At 37.1% G+C, this 13598-nt stretch overlaps 2 protein-coding genes across 2 annotated transcripts in view; one reads left to right on the top strand and one right to left on the bottom strand.

The window, feature by feature from the left end:
• The window catches only part of LOC132677163 (uncharacterized), a 286729-nt gene that overhangs the window by 55896 nt on the left and 217235 nt on the right, over nt 1-13598 (bottom strand). The window lies entirely within an intron of this gene.
• Nucleotides 10819-11798, top strand: LOC144613074 (olfactory receptor 56A3-like). Its single transcript, XM_078433982.2, has one exon. It carries the CDS (start codon nt 10851-10853, stop codon nt 11796-11798), a length of 948 nt encoding a protein of 315 aa, XP_078290108.1. The 5' UTR covers nt 10819-10850.

Below are 13598 nucleotides of genomic sequence, written 5' to 3'. Positions count from 1 at the left end.
CTATTGGAATACAGGGACTTGGAGACAAAATTACAGTCCTAATCCTCTCTCTGGACATGCCTGATGATATGAATTGTATGGTTTTTCTCTTACCCACAGGTACATCACATTTCTTACATTCCATCATTTTCTGGAAATGACTAAGGATACAGATGTATATATAATCTCTCATCATGGCACCCAGCCCAGAAGCTATGAATGTTGATGAATCACACCTCACTGTCTGCTCCTGATTAAATCCCTTTTAGAGTCAGTGTAATGGATGTGTGGTTGATGGGAAGTATCAGTACTTAAAGATAGTGCATTGACTTTGGAAAAGAAAGTAAAATTAAAAAGCAACGCTAAAAAATGCTGAAAATAACCATTAGGTTTTAACCTTTCCCTCAGGCATTTAAGCATATTTATTGAAATCTATTTTATATCTAGCACAGAACTAGAAAATGGGATTCTAACACACATAAATCTTGGTCCCATTACTCAAAAAGGTCCAATGAAAATTTCAAAAGTTAGAATTAAGAGTTAGATTAAAACACATAAATAAGCCCAGAAGAGAGATAAATTTTGTTCCTGTAGGTGGGACTCCTTTACCTACCTGACCTCCTCCTTGAGACCCCCAGTCAGAAATGCCTCCCTAAGAGCTGCTTAAAAACATGAACTATAGGGGCGCCTGGGTGGCGCAGTCGGTTAAGCGTCCGACTTCAGCCAGGTCACGATCTCGCGGTCCGTGAGTTTGAGCCCCGCGTCGGGCTCTGGGCTGATGGCTCGGAGCCTCGAGCCTGTTTCCGATTCTGTGTCTCCCTCTCTCTCTGCCCCTCCCCCGTTCATGCTCTGTCTCTCTCTGTCCCAAAAATAAATAAAAAAAAAAAAAAGTTGGAAAAAAAAAAAAAAAAAAAAAAAAAACAAAACATGAACTATAGTCCTGTCTCTGGAACTTTTTGCTTTTTGTTCCTCTGTCCACATAGCTCTGTCCCTCAGGTCCACTGGGTCTCCCTGACCACAGTATTTAAAATAGTATCCAACAATATTCCCCCCAAGCACAAACAATGTCCTTATACCTTCTCTGTTTTCCTGTTCTGCACAGAATTTGTCACTGTTTAATGAACCTACATTTACTCATTTATTTGTTTAGTCAGCCTACATTCACTAAAATTTAAGCAGTAGAAGGGCAAGAATTTTTGTCTTTTATGTTCACTGTTGTATTTCGAGTGTGCAAACAGTGCTCAGTGTATGGCATAGACCAATAAATGTTTATGAAATTAATGACTGAATACATGTTGAATAAATGATTGAATGTATGCTGGTTATCCAAAAATGAGACAAAACAATTGTAAATATTTATGTACCCAAAATGAGAACACCCAAAAATATAAAAGAATTAATTATAATATACAGGAACTAATTGATAATAATACAAAAATAGGGTACTTTAACTCTCCACCTCCAGCAATGGATATATCATCTAAGTAGAAAATCAACAAAGAAACAATGGCTTTGATTGACACACTGGACCTGATGGACCTAATAGGTATATTCAGAACATTCCATCCTAAAACAGCAGAATACACATCCTTTTAAAGTCTACATGGAACATTTTCCAGAACAGACAACGTATTAGATCACAAAACAGGCCCCAACAAATACAAAAAAGACTGAAATCATACCATGCACCTTTTAGGACACAACACTATAAAACTAGAAGTCAACCACAAGAAAAAATTTGGAAAGAACAAATACATAGAAGTTAAGCAACACAAAATCCTACTAAACAATTAATGGGTCAACCAGGAAATCAAAGAAGAAATAAAAAATACATTGAAACAAATGAAAATGAAAACACAACAGTCCAATACCTTTGGGATGCAGCAAAAGTGGTCCTAAGAGGGAAATAGCAATACAGGCTTCCTCAAGAGTTGGAAGGAAACTAAAAAAAATTAGAACAGATCAATGAAACCAGGAGATGGTTCATTGAAAAAAATTAATAAAATAGATAAGCCTCTAGCTGGACATATCAAAAAGAGAAAAGATCCAAATAAAAAAAATCACAAATGAGAGAGGAGAAATAACAGTCAACACCGTAGAAATACAAAAAATTATGAGAGAATATTATTAAAAACTATATGCCAAGAAATCGGACAACCTGGTACAAATAGATAAATTCCTACAAACATATAAACTTCCAAAAATTAACAGAAAAAATAAAAAACTTGAACAGACTGATAACCAACAAAGAAATTAAATCGATAATCAAAACAATCCCAACAAACAAAAGTCTGGGGCCAGATGGCTTCACAGGTGAATTTTATAAAACATTTAAAGAAGAGTTAATATGGGGCACCTGGGGGGCTCAGTCAGTTGAGTGTCAACTCTTGCTTTCAGTTCAGGTCATGATCCCAGGGTGGTGGGATCAAGCCCCACATTGAGCTCTGCACTGAATGTATAGCCTGCTTATGATTCACTCTCTCTCTCTCTCTCTCTCTCTCTCTCTCTCTCTCTCTGCCCCTCTCCCTTAGGCTTTCTCTATATATAAAATAAAAAAGAAGAGTTAATATTTATTTTTCTCAAACTATTCCAAAATATGGAAAGGAAAAAAAACACACACAAATTTATTCTATGAGCCAACATTACCCCGATACCAAAACCAGATAAAGCCTCCACTAAAAAAGAAACCTATAAGCCAATATCCCCGAAGAACATATATGCAAAATTTCTCAACAAAATACTAGGAAATCAAATCTAACAATATCTTTAAAAAATCATTCCCCACTATCAAGAGTGATTTATTCCTGGTGTGGTGGTTTAATATTGGCAAATCAATCAATGTGATAGAGCACATTAATAAAAAAAAAAAAAGAAGAACCATATGATCATTTAAACAGAAGCAGAAAAAGCATTTGACAAAGTACAACATTAACTGATGGTAAAACAAACAAACAAACAAAAACCTCACAACAGTAGTTTTAGAGAGAAAATACTGAAACATAATAAAGGCCATCTATATAAAACCCACAACTAATATCACCCTCAGTGAGGAAAACCTGAGAGCTTTTCCTCTATGGTCAGGAATAAGACAGGTATATCCACTCTCACCACCATTATTTAACATAGTACTGGAAGTCATAGCTAGAGCAATCAGACAACAAAAATAAGTAAAAGGCATCCAAATCAGCAAGGAAGAAATAAAAGTATTTGCAGATGACACGACACTACACATAGAAAACCTAAAAGACTCTACCAAAAAAAAAAAATGGCTAGAACTGATAAATGGAATCGTTAAAGTCACAGAATGCAAAATCAACATACAGAACTATAATAAAGCAAAAGAAAGAGAAATTAAGAAAACAATCCCATTTACAACTGCACCAAAAACAATAAGATAGGAATAAGTCTCCCCATGAGAGATGAAAGAACTATATTCTGAAAACTATAAAATACTCATGAAAGAAATAAAAGAGGACACAAAGAAATGGAAAAACATTCCTTGCTCATAGATTGGAAGAATAAATATTGTTAAAATGTCTATGCTTCTCAAACAACCTATACAATTAACACAATCCTTACCAACATGCAAATATCATTGTTTATAGAGCTAGAATAAACAATCCTAAAATTTCTATGAAACCACAAAAGACCCCAAATAGCCAACGCAGACTTGAAAAAGAAAATCAAAGCTGGAGGAATCACAATTTCTAGCTTCAATTTATGTTACAATGCAGTAGTGATCAAAACAGTATGCTACTGACACAAAAACGGACTCATAGAGAAGGCACCTGGGTGGCTCATTCAGTTAAGTGTCTAACTTCAGCTTAGGTCATCATCTCACAGTCTGTGAGTTCGAGCCCCGCATGGAGCACTGTGCTGACAGCTCAGAGCCTGTAGCCTGCTTCAGATTCTGTGCCTGCCTCTCTCTCTGCCCCTCCCCTGCTTGCACTCTGTCTCTCTCTCTCTCTCTCTCTCTCTCTCTCTCAAAAATAACAAACATTAAAAAAATGGATAGGTCACTAGAAGAGAATAGAAAACCCAGAAAAGAACCCACAAATATATAGTCAATTAAATGTAAACAAAAGAATTTCTAAAGGGAAAAAGACAGTCTCTGTAACCAATGGTGCTGGGAAAACTGGACAGCAACATGCAAAAGGATGAAACTGGACCACTTTCTTTTATTTATTTTTATTTTTTTAATGTTTACTTTTGAGAGAGAGGTGGGGAGAGGCAGAGAGAGAGAGAGAGAGGAAGACACAGAATCTGAGGCAGACTCCAGGCTCCAAGCTGTCAGCACAGAGCCCAATGCTGGGCTTGAACTCATGAATTGTGAGAACATGACCTGAGCCAAAGTTGGATGCTTAACCAACTGAGTCCCTGGACCACTTTCTTATACCTCACACAAAAATGAATTCAAAATAGATGAAAGACTTAAATGTGAGACATGAAACCTTAAAAGCCCTAGAGGAGAATACAGGCAGTATCCTCTTTGACATTAGCCATACCAACTTCTTACTAAATGTGTCTCCTGAGAGAAGGGAAACTAAAGCAGAAACAAACTATTGGGGCTACATCAAAATAAAAAGCTTCTGGATGGTGAAGGAAATAATCAATAAAACTAATAGGCAGCCTATGGAATGGGAACAAATATTCACAAATGACATATATGATAAAGGGTTAGTATCCAAAATATATGAAGAACCTATAAAACTCAACACCCTCCAAAATAAAAAATGAATTTAAAAATGGGCAGAATACATGAATAGATATTTTTCCAAAGAAGACCCCAGATGGCTAGCAGACACATGAAAAGGTCCTCAATATCACTCATCATCAGGGAAATACAAATCAAAACTACAATGAGATATTACTTCACAGCAGTCAGAATGGCTAAAATCAACAGCACAAAAAACAACAGGAGCTGGCGAGGATGTGGATAAAGGAAAATCCTCTTGCGCTGTTGGTGGGAATGCAAACTGGTGCAGCCACTCTGGAAAAGAGTATGGAAGTTCTTCAAAAAGTTAAAAATAGAACTACCCTACAAGTTAGCAATTACACTACTAGGTATGTATCAAAGAATACAAAAAATACTAGTTAAAAGGGATATTCTACCCCAATACTTATAGCAGCATTATCTACAATAGCCAAATTATGGAAAGATCCCAAATGTCCAATTACTAATAAATGGATAAAGAAAATGTGCTATGTATACACAATGGAATATTACCTAGCCATACAAAATAATGAAATCTTGCTATTTGCAATCACATGATGGAGCAGAGTATCATGATAAGTGAAACAAGTCAGTCAGAGAAAGACAAATACCATATTTCACTCACATGTGGAATTTAAGAAACAAAAAAAATTAGGAAAGGGAAAAATAAAAGAGAAAGAGGCAACCAAGAAACAGACTCCCAACTATAGAAAACAAATTGATGGTTACCAGAGAGGAGGGGGTTAGGGGCATGAGTTAAATAGTTTGTGGGGATTAAAGAGTGCACTTGTTCTGATGAGCATGGGTGATGTATGGAACTGTTGAGTTACTATATTGTACATCTGGAAGTAATATTATACTGCATGTTTACTAATTAGAATTTACATTTTAAAAAGTAAACTAAACAAAACAATACAAAAAACACACCCAGGACAGTTTACATAGAACACATAGGTCAACAAGATAGGTGGATAGGTTAAAACACTAAAGCATAATTAAAACGGCTTAGATAATTTTGTTTAAACTGGGGGGAAAAATGCTTAGTAACTGGTACAGCACCTCCATCAACAAAACAGAAGCTATTCAGACCGTGCCCTGTCGCTGCCACTGATGGACCCTATTCTGCTGTCAATAACGCACACTTTGTGGATCATGGGGAAGTCCAGGAGACACCATGAGAGTGCCCAGGGTAGTGTTGAGGGGCTAGGGGACTCAAAGTAGAAGATATTTACAATAGCAACACAGTATTTGATAGCTGCACAGTTGTGAATATAGCAGTTTGTACTAACTTAATACCACTCCTTACTCTTGGCATTATAAACCACAAACAGATTTAAATACATTGGTATGAAACATAATGCATGTTTTAAAAACAATTAAAGTAAACAAAAGCATCTTTGCGATCTTCTGGAATGTTCGCTAAATAGGATCCACAGAGAAAATCTATTTATAGAAAAAATAGAGTTTGACTTGGTGAAATTGAAAGATGTCCATTGAATACTGGGCAGCAGACAATAATAAAATTGAGAGCTTTATAGCAAACTAGAGGAGATACTAGTAATATCTAGCCAACAAAGGGTTCTAATATTTAAAATATGCACAGAGATTTTGTAAATATGCAATAAAAACAAATATTAATAGAAAAATCGGGCAAAGGATATGACCACATAATTTACAGCCTGAAAACCACAAATGGCCAAACACTATATGAACGATGCTTACTTATCAGGAGAAAATCAAATTAAAAACAATAAAATAGTATGTTACATCTTTATAGGTTTTTTTTTAACAAGATAGCATCAAATGCTATAAGGATTATGAAAAATAAAGGAACTTTAGGAATTTCTAGTAAGATTTTGTAAATATTTTGGAGAGAAATTTGGTAATTCCTAGTGAAATTAAATAATTTATATGCTATGACCGAATCAAAAATCCTCCACATATATCTACTTTAGGTCTATAAAGAGAAGTGTACAGGATATTGACAGCAACAATATTTTTAGTAACAATTACAGGTCACTTGGGTGTTGACTACTTACATAGAGGGAAAATGCATATAATGGGAATAGAACAGCCACCAAAAAAGATCAAGTGGACTTAAAGCAACATGGACAGATTTTTAGAAATTACTTTTGGGTGTAAACAAAGAATAACATCAGATTTATAACACAATGACATTCTTAGAAAGCCAATTTCCAAAGTATTCTCCCATAAACAAACAGATAACTAATGAGTGTACTTAAGATTAATTAGAAGGACATATTTTAAGGACACTAGAGTTTTCATTCTCCTGAAGGAAAGAGAAATATGAGCAATGTTGAGATATACAGAAGAGAGAGAAGTAAAAACAGAGTAAAAGAAGACCTTTAAAGAGACTGAAGCACAGGATAAGGTATATAATGAATGGTATTCTAATAGCTCTGTATGGTGACAGATGGTAGCTACACTTGTGGTGACCATAGCATAATGGATAGACTTGTTGAAACGCTAGGTTACACGCCTGAAACCTATGAAACATTTTGTGTCAACTACACTCAAATAAAAAAGATTCATGAAAATAAATAAATAAATAAATAGTAAAGAAAGTGTTCATGTTTGCTCCATATTGGAGGGGTATGAGTAATTCACATGAGGTTCAAAATGAAAGTAAGAAATGAAGGAACAGATCATGTTTCCTAATATATAGCTCTATATACATCCCAGCTGAAAAATCTTTCACTACAGCAAAAATTTCTATGGGATTTTTTTCTCTGAAAAACATAATGCATTTTCTCAGGAATATTCTTTTTAAGTTTCTCATGGATTTTTGCCATTATAATGCAGTGATAAAAGTCATGATAAGTTAACATCAATCCATTCAATAACATGGTGAGGGGGTACTTATCTAACAATTACGTGCAGGAAGCCCATGAGAACTTCTGAGTGAACTTATTGGACCCATGGAGGGCACTAGGTGTGCATCTGCAAATAACTGTGAAAATGGATGTATGGATGTAAAACCCCTACACCCAGGAGACTAACTGCCTACAGAACACACAGTCAATGTTCGGCTGAATTACAAGAGCTCCTTGCTTTTAGAGAGGAAAAAAATCATTTTCTTCTACCTGCCTGCTTGTCTGTCCCAGGAGAACATTTTAGGTACAAGGAATTAGGGATGGAAAGTTCCCAGAGGGCAAAGTCCCCAAGGTTCTGGAGTTATAACTCCACCCAGATACTTCAGGAACTAACTGGAACAGCAGTATCAGTGGAGCCAGACCCCTACTCCATCCTATGTAAGTTTGTGTAGAGGATGCCTGAAAGGTAGCTATAGCATGATTAAGGAGAACATGGGGTGAAGGTGGGGGGATCTTTCTCTTCAATGCAGATCTGTGCTGCATTCCATTCCTGAATCACTACTGCTGAAGTAGTCTGAAAATGGGGTAGTAGAGACTGCATCCTGTCTCAGGTCAGGAGGCACCTGTGAGAACCTATGCTCTGAGACCTTCCCTTTTGCTCTTCTCTTGCCTTTTTGGATCTTTTGCTGGGTGCTGCCAGAGATGCAGAGGGGCAGGAATTTGTCTCTAGTAGATTAATGAACAGAGGGAGTCAGGTAACTATATCATCTGGGACTCAGATTTGCAAACGTGGGGGTTTCATATGTGAATACGAAAATTTAGTTTAGGGCAAAGAATCTTCTGCCCACAAATGTTTGAATCATGGCATAGGAATGAAATTTAATCTCGGGGCACCTGGGTGGCTCAGTCAGTTAAGTGTCTGAGTCTATGATCTCATGGTTCAGTTCATGAGTTCAAGCTCAGGTCATGAGTTCAAGCCCTGCACCCAGGCACCGCACTGACAGTACAGAGCCTGCTTGGGATTTTCTCTCTCCCTGTCCCTCTGCCCCTCCCTGACTTGTGTGCTTTCTCTCTCAAAATAAACAAATAAACTTTATATTTTAGGTTTAGGACAGAGATCACAGTTGGAGGGTCAGTGAGAGTCAGAAGGTTGTTCCTCCTATGTCAGCTCAATATAAAGAATTTCTAAAAGCTATTGCTGCCACAAACAGAAAGTTATGCACAGATCATAGAGGTATCTGTCACACTGGTTGGTTTAGATCAATGATGTCTGAAATGATACTTGGGAGAGAGGTCTCACAATTCTGAGTTTTGGAGTTAGGTGGTCCCTAACAACCCTTCCCCCTTTTTAACAGGGCTTCCATAGTGCTATCCTGCAGTCTGATAAAAGTTAACTCTGCAGGGTCTCTGATTTTATCATTGTTCTTCAACCTCACTGGCTTCTTCATCCTGTCCCTACCCACAACCTGTAGTCATTAGCTCTAGGTCCTCAGCCCTAGTGCTCCACTGGCTAGCTCTGATTGCAATCCAAGATTTTAAGAGGAGAGTAGAACAGCATGGTCTCAGATACTTTACTTCTAAGGCTGAGTAGGTAGTTCAATGCTTTTTGGATAAATTATGGATTGAACTCAGAGGAACATCCCGAGAAAAGAGAAGAAAGGAAGAGTCAGTGAGTGGAAAGAACAGATAAAAAACACTCCTATGTTGTCCTCAGAAATTTCATCCTAGGGCTATAATTATCCTAAAGTTCTTCAGGAGACAAAGAGAATATGCTTCTTCTTCTGTACCTCTCCATGGATACTCATGCCTGAATTGCCATTTTTTTCCATTTGGCTATACCCTCTAGTGGTCATTTCAAGATATTCCTTCCTTCCATGTAATTTATTCCCAATTCCTGCCAAGAATACTCTGAATGATTGAAAATTTAAAGATTCTTGAACATGGTGAATTTGGGGGCTCTGACCTATAAGAATAAGTGTAAAAATTTTGCAAAGACTTAGATCAGAGGGTGGGCAAGATCAAAGACAAACCTAAATGACGAAAGTGGTGTTTGGAGGGAGTATTTCAAATTTGGTGGCATGAGGTTGTGCATCCTGTAGGTCATTGTGGCAAGGTCTGGGCTGTTCAGGTGCAATTAGTTATGTCTCAAACTTACAAGTGAATGTATCCAATGAGAAAAATTTAAGAAAAAGCAAAGTTCAATGAACACAGTGGCCAAGACCGGAGAAGGTCCTTTGTTAACCAACTCAAGACTGGATGTTTTTTTTTTTTCTATGGGTGTTTATCTTCATGAACACCTGTATGTGCAGCATCTGCCAATCCTTGTGAGTACTCCACCAAGGCACAGCATAACCACTAGACAAGAGGACCTGGATTGTTACAGTGAAGACCAAAAGGGATATAGAAAGGAAACGAAAGGACTTGAGGTAGACTTCATCACCCTCACATTACTGCAATCAGAACAATCAACTTTCATCTTGTTTAAAGACACATATCATTCTCACATTTCTATGTGCACATTCTACTTTTAAGGTTGTTTCTTCACCAAAGTTAAGAATCCTACATATATTAATATGTACCGGCAATTATTTGGCCACTGTCACACACTTATGTGGAATTGCACATTCTACTGTTAAAACTGTTTGTTCCCTGAAGCTAAGAATCCTACATATATGAATACCTATTGGCAATTCTTTGGTGGGATCAACAACCAATGAACTAAAATAACATTTTAGACAAGGTGAAAATTAACTAAATTTATTCCAGGGTATCATTTTTTCAAACTGTGATTAAAGCCAACTATAGCTGAAAATTCAGAATGGGGGGTGGCATAGAGAACTAAGGCCATGCGCCTGAGTCCTTACTTTGTGCCAGACTCTGCTACTCATTTGTGCATATTGCTAAATTGTCATGTGGTAGTCTAGGTGGTAATTAAAGAATAAAACACAAAAGGGAAGAAATTTAAGAGTACAAATTTAGAGACTCACCTTTCACAAAGTAGTTTCCAAGTAACTTCTCCTTCTCTTTAGTTGCTGCAAAGATATAAAACTTCCTTAAACTTACATTTTGAATAATTCAAACATATCTAAACAAAGCACAAATCCTCAGTCCTCTATACTGCTTAAATTGATAGGATTATCCCAGTAGCATGGCACAAAGGACAAACAGATGAATTCACGTGACTCTGGACAACTTGCTAGGACTCAAGCATGTCACCTAGGTGAGGCAAATAGTTCTAAATCCATGTGTCATGTGTCACTAGCTAATTTTTATCCTAATTTTACAGACCACTACAAGAAAGCTGTAGAAATATATGAAAAAATATGACAGCACACCAAAATGACACCATCTCCTCTGAGGTTTCAGATTTCCTCCTGAATTGTTTTGTCAGGTCCCACACCTGGCAACTTTCTTTTTCCCTCCCCCTAAGCCTTCTCTTCTTCCTGGCCATGGGGGCCAATGGTGTCCTCCTGATCACTATATGGCTGGAAGCCTCTCTGCATGAGCCCATGTACTATCTACTCAGCATCCTCTCCCTATTGGACATTGTGCTCTGCCTCACTGTCATTCCCAAGGTCCTGGCCATCTTTTGGTTTGAACTCAAGTCCATCAGCTTCTATTCCTGCTTCCTCCAGATGTACATTATGAACTGTTTCCTTGCCATGGAGTCCTGCACATTCATGGTCATGGCCTATGACCGTTATGTGGCCATCTGCCATCCACTGAGGTACCCATCCATCATCACTGATCAATTTGTAGCCAAGGCTGCCATTTTTATTTTGGCCAGGAATGTTATTTCTACAGTGCCTATTCCCATTCTCTCATCCAGACTCCATTATTGTGGGAGAAAAGTCATTGAAAACTGCATCTGTGCCAATATGTCTGTCTCCAGGCTCTCCTGTAATGATGTCACCATCAATCGCCTCTACCAGTTTGCTGGAGGCTGGACACTGCTAGGATCTGACCTCATCCTCATCTTCCTCTCCTACACCCTCATACTGCGAGCTGTGCTGAGACTCAAGGCAGAGGGTGCTGTGGCCAAGGCCCTGAGCACATGTGGCTCCCACTTCATCCTTATCCTCTTCTTCAGCACCATCCTTCTGGTCTTCGTGCTCACTCATGTGGTGAAGAAGAAGGTCTCCTCTGATGTTCCAGTCTTGCTCAACGTCCTCCACCATGTCATCCCCGCAGCCCTCAACCCCATAGTTTATGGAGTGCGGACCCAGGAGATCAAGCAAGGAATCCAGAGATTATTAAAGAAAGGGTGGTAATAAGGACAACTGGATCTCTTCATTCCTAATATAGTTTAAGTTTGAATCAAATAATGGGTAAGTCAGCTGAAATTTTATCTATGAGTTACAATTTCAAACTGGTTATTGGATATTGTGTCTTATTTAATAAAATTTAAGTTTCATTGTAAGTTTCCTTTTGTCTCACTTTTACTTTAACAATATCCTTGACCACTTTACTTTTTTTCTCCACACATATTATCCTATACTAACAACATACAGAGATTCCATGGGTAGGTTCTGAAGTGACAAATTTATGTTCCTGAATATACAGCTGTTAATATTTCATGCCTTTGCATTCTTGAATATACAACTGTGGATATTTGGGGGTACAGCTATGTAATGTGTAATGCATTCTTATTCTTATTTCCACAGAAGGAAGCATATTGGATACAAAGACATAGGAGTTGAATTTCAGTCCTGAATGATGGAAGATTGTTATTCATGTGTAACTGGGTCTGTAATTGGGTTGTCTTTTGAAATGTGCATTGCAAGAGAACTGGGATTTTTCTTGGATTTCTCATTTGTGAAACAATTAGCAATGAGTTTGATCAGATTTAAGAGATTCCTAAATTCTCCTCCCCAAAGGGGAGGACATTTATCTTTTGGATCCAGAGTGTCATATTTTATGATATGCACAGACAGCTCTGCTAAAGAGTTAAAGATTGCAAGGATTATAATATATGATGCAGTAATAATAATTTAAATATCAAAAATATAATATCTGAACATTATTTTCATGTTAATTGTATAGTATCTAAAGATACTTTGTGTCCTGGTAATTCTTCAGATATGAATACACAAAAATAGAATATTGTTGCTGTCAGGAGCTAAAACTATGGTTAGTGGTAATACAATATGAGTTCCAAGAACATATTTTTCTCAATGGGAGAGAATGAGGAATGGAATAAGGCATATCTATATGTAGTAAGTTACCTGACAACATAAGAAAGCACTAGATAGAGAGTTAAAGGTCTGAAAGGTAAGGCTTACTCAACTACACAAAAAGTTGGGTTCTTGGGAACAAATTAGGTGGTCTCATTGTGTTTCATGTTACTCATCTGTTACCCTTGTGGATAGTGAAAAATTTATTTTAAAAGGTTCTTTCTAAATATAAGCTTTTGCACCTTAATAACAACTCATAAGTGTATTTCCTTGTTTCATCATGGAAGGAAAATCTCTCAACAGTCTAATGCCAATACTGTCCCCAAAATCTAGGCCTCTTAGCCTTCATTGATTCATCCTGGGCCTACTTAAGTTTTCATTCTGCAAAACTGTCCATTTCTTGTTCTTCTCTGTCTCACAATAAATAACAATGAATTGGTATCTCACTCCTCTTCTTCTAGATACCATTATGAGCTACTATTGGAAAAAAGAACAAACACCAAAAACAGGTACTGACATAATTAAGAATCAATAGTTTAAAGAACATAATCAACATTTTATTGGGAAAAATATAACTATCAAAAGTAAAAAAAAAAAAAAACAAAGAAAAAACAATGTCAATATCCAATTAGGTTCATGCCATAGATAACCTTTTTCTTTGTTACTTGAAAAAGAGCTCTCCACAATCTCATTCTCTCACACATTTCAACCTTAAAAAATTATTTGGTTTAAAATACGACTTACGGGCTCTGTGCTGACAGCTCAGAGCCTGTAGCCTGCTTCAGATTCTGTGTCTCCCTCTCTCTCTGGCCCTCCTCCATTCATGCTCTGTCTCTGTCTCAAAAATAAATAAACATTAAAAAATTTTTAAAAAAAAAAGGGGGGGGCGCCTGGGTG

This window comes from Panthera onca, chromosome D1, assembly GCF_046562875.1.
Source record: "Panthera onca isolate mPanOnc1 chromosome D1, mPanOnc1 haplotype 2, whole genome shotgun sequence".
Lineage (NCBI taxonomy): Eukaryota > Metazoa > Chordata > Mammalia > Carnivora > Felidae > Panthera > Panthera onca.
Note: the sequence above shows the minus strand (reverse complement) of the source record. Positions and strands in the feature narration are given on the sequence as shown.

Excerpts from the sequence above, each read along its gene's own strand:
- LOC144613074 (XM_078433982.2), top strand. The coding sequence starts at position 10,851 with ATGACAGCACACCAAAATGACACCATCTCCTCTGAGGTTTCAGATTTC.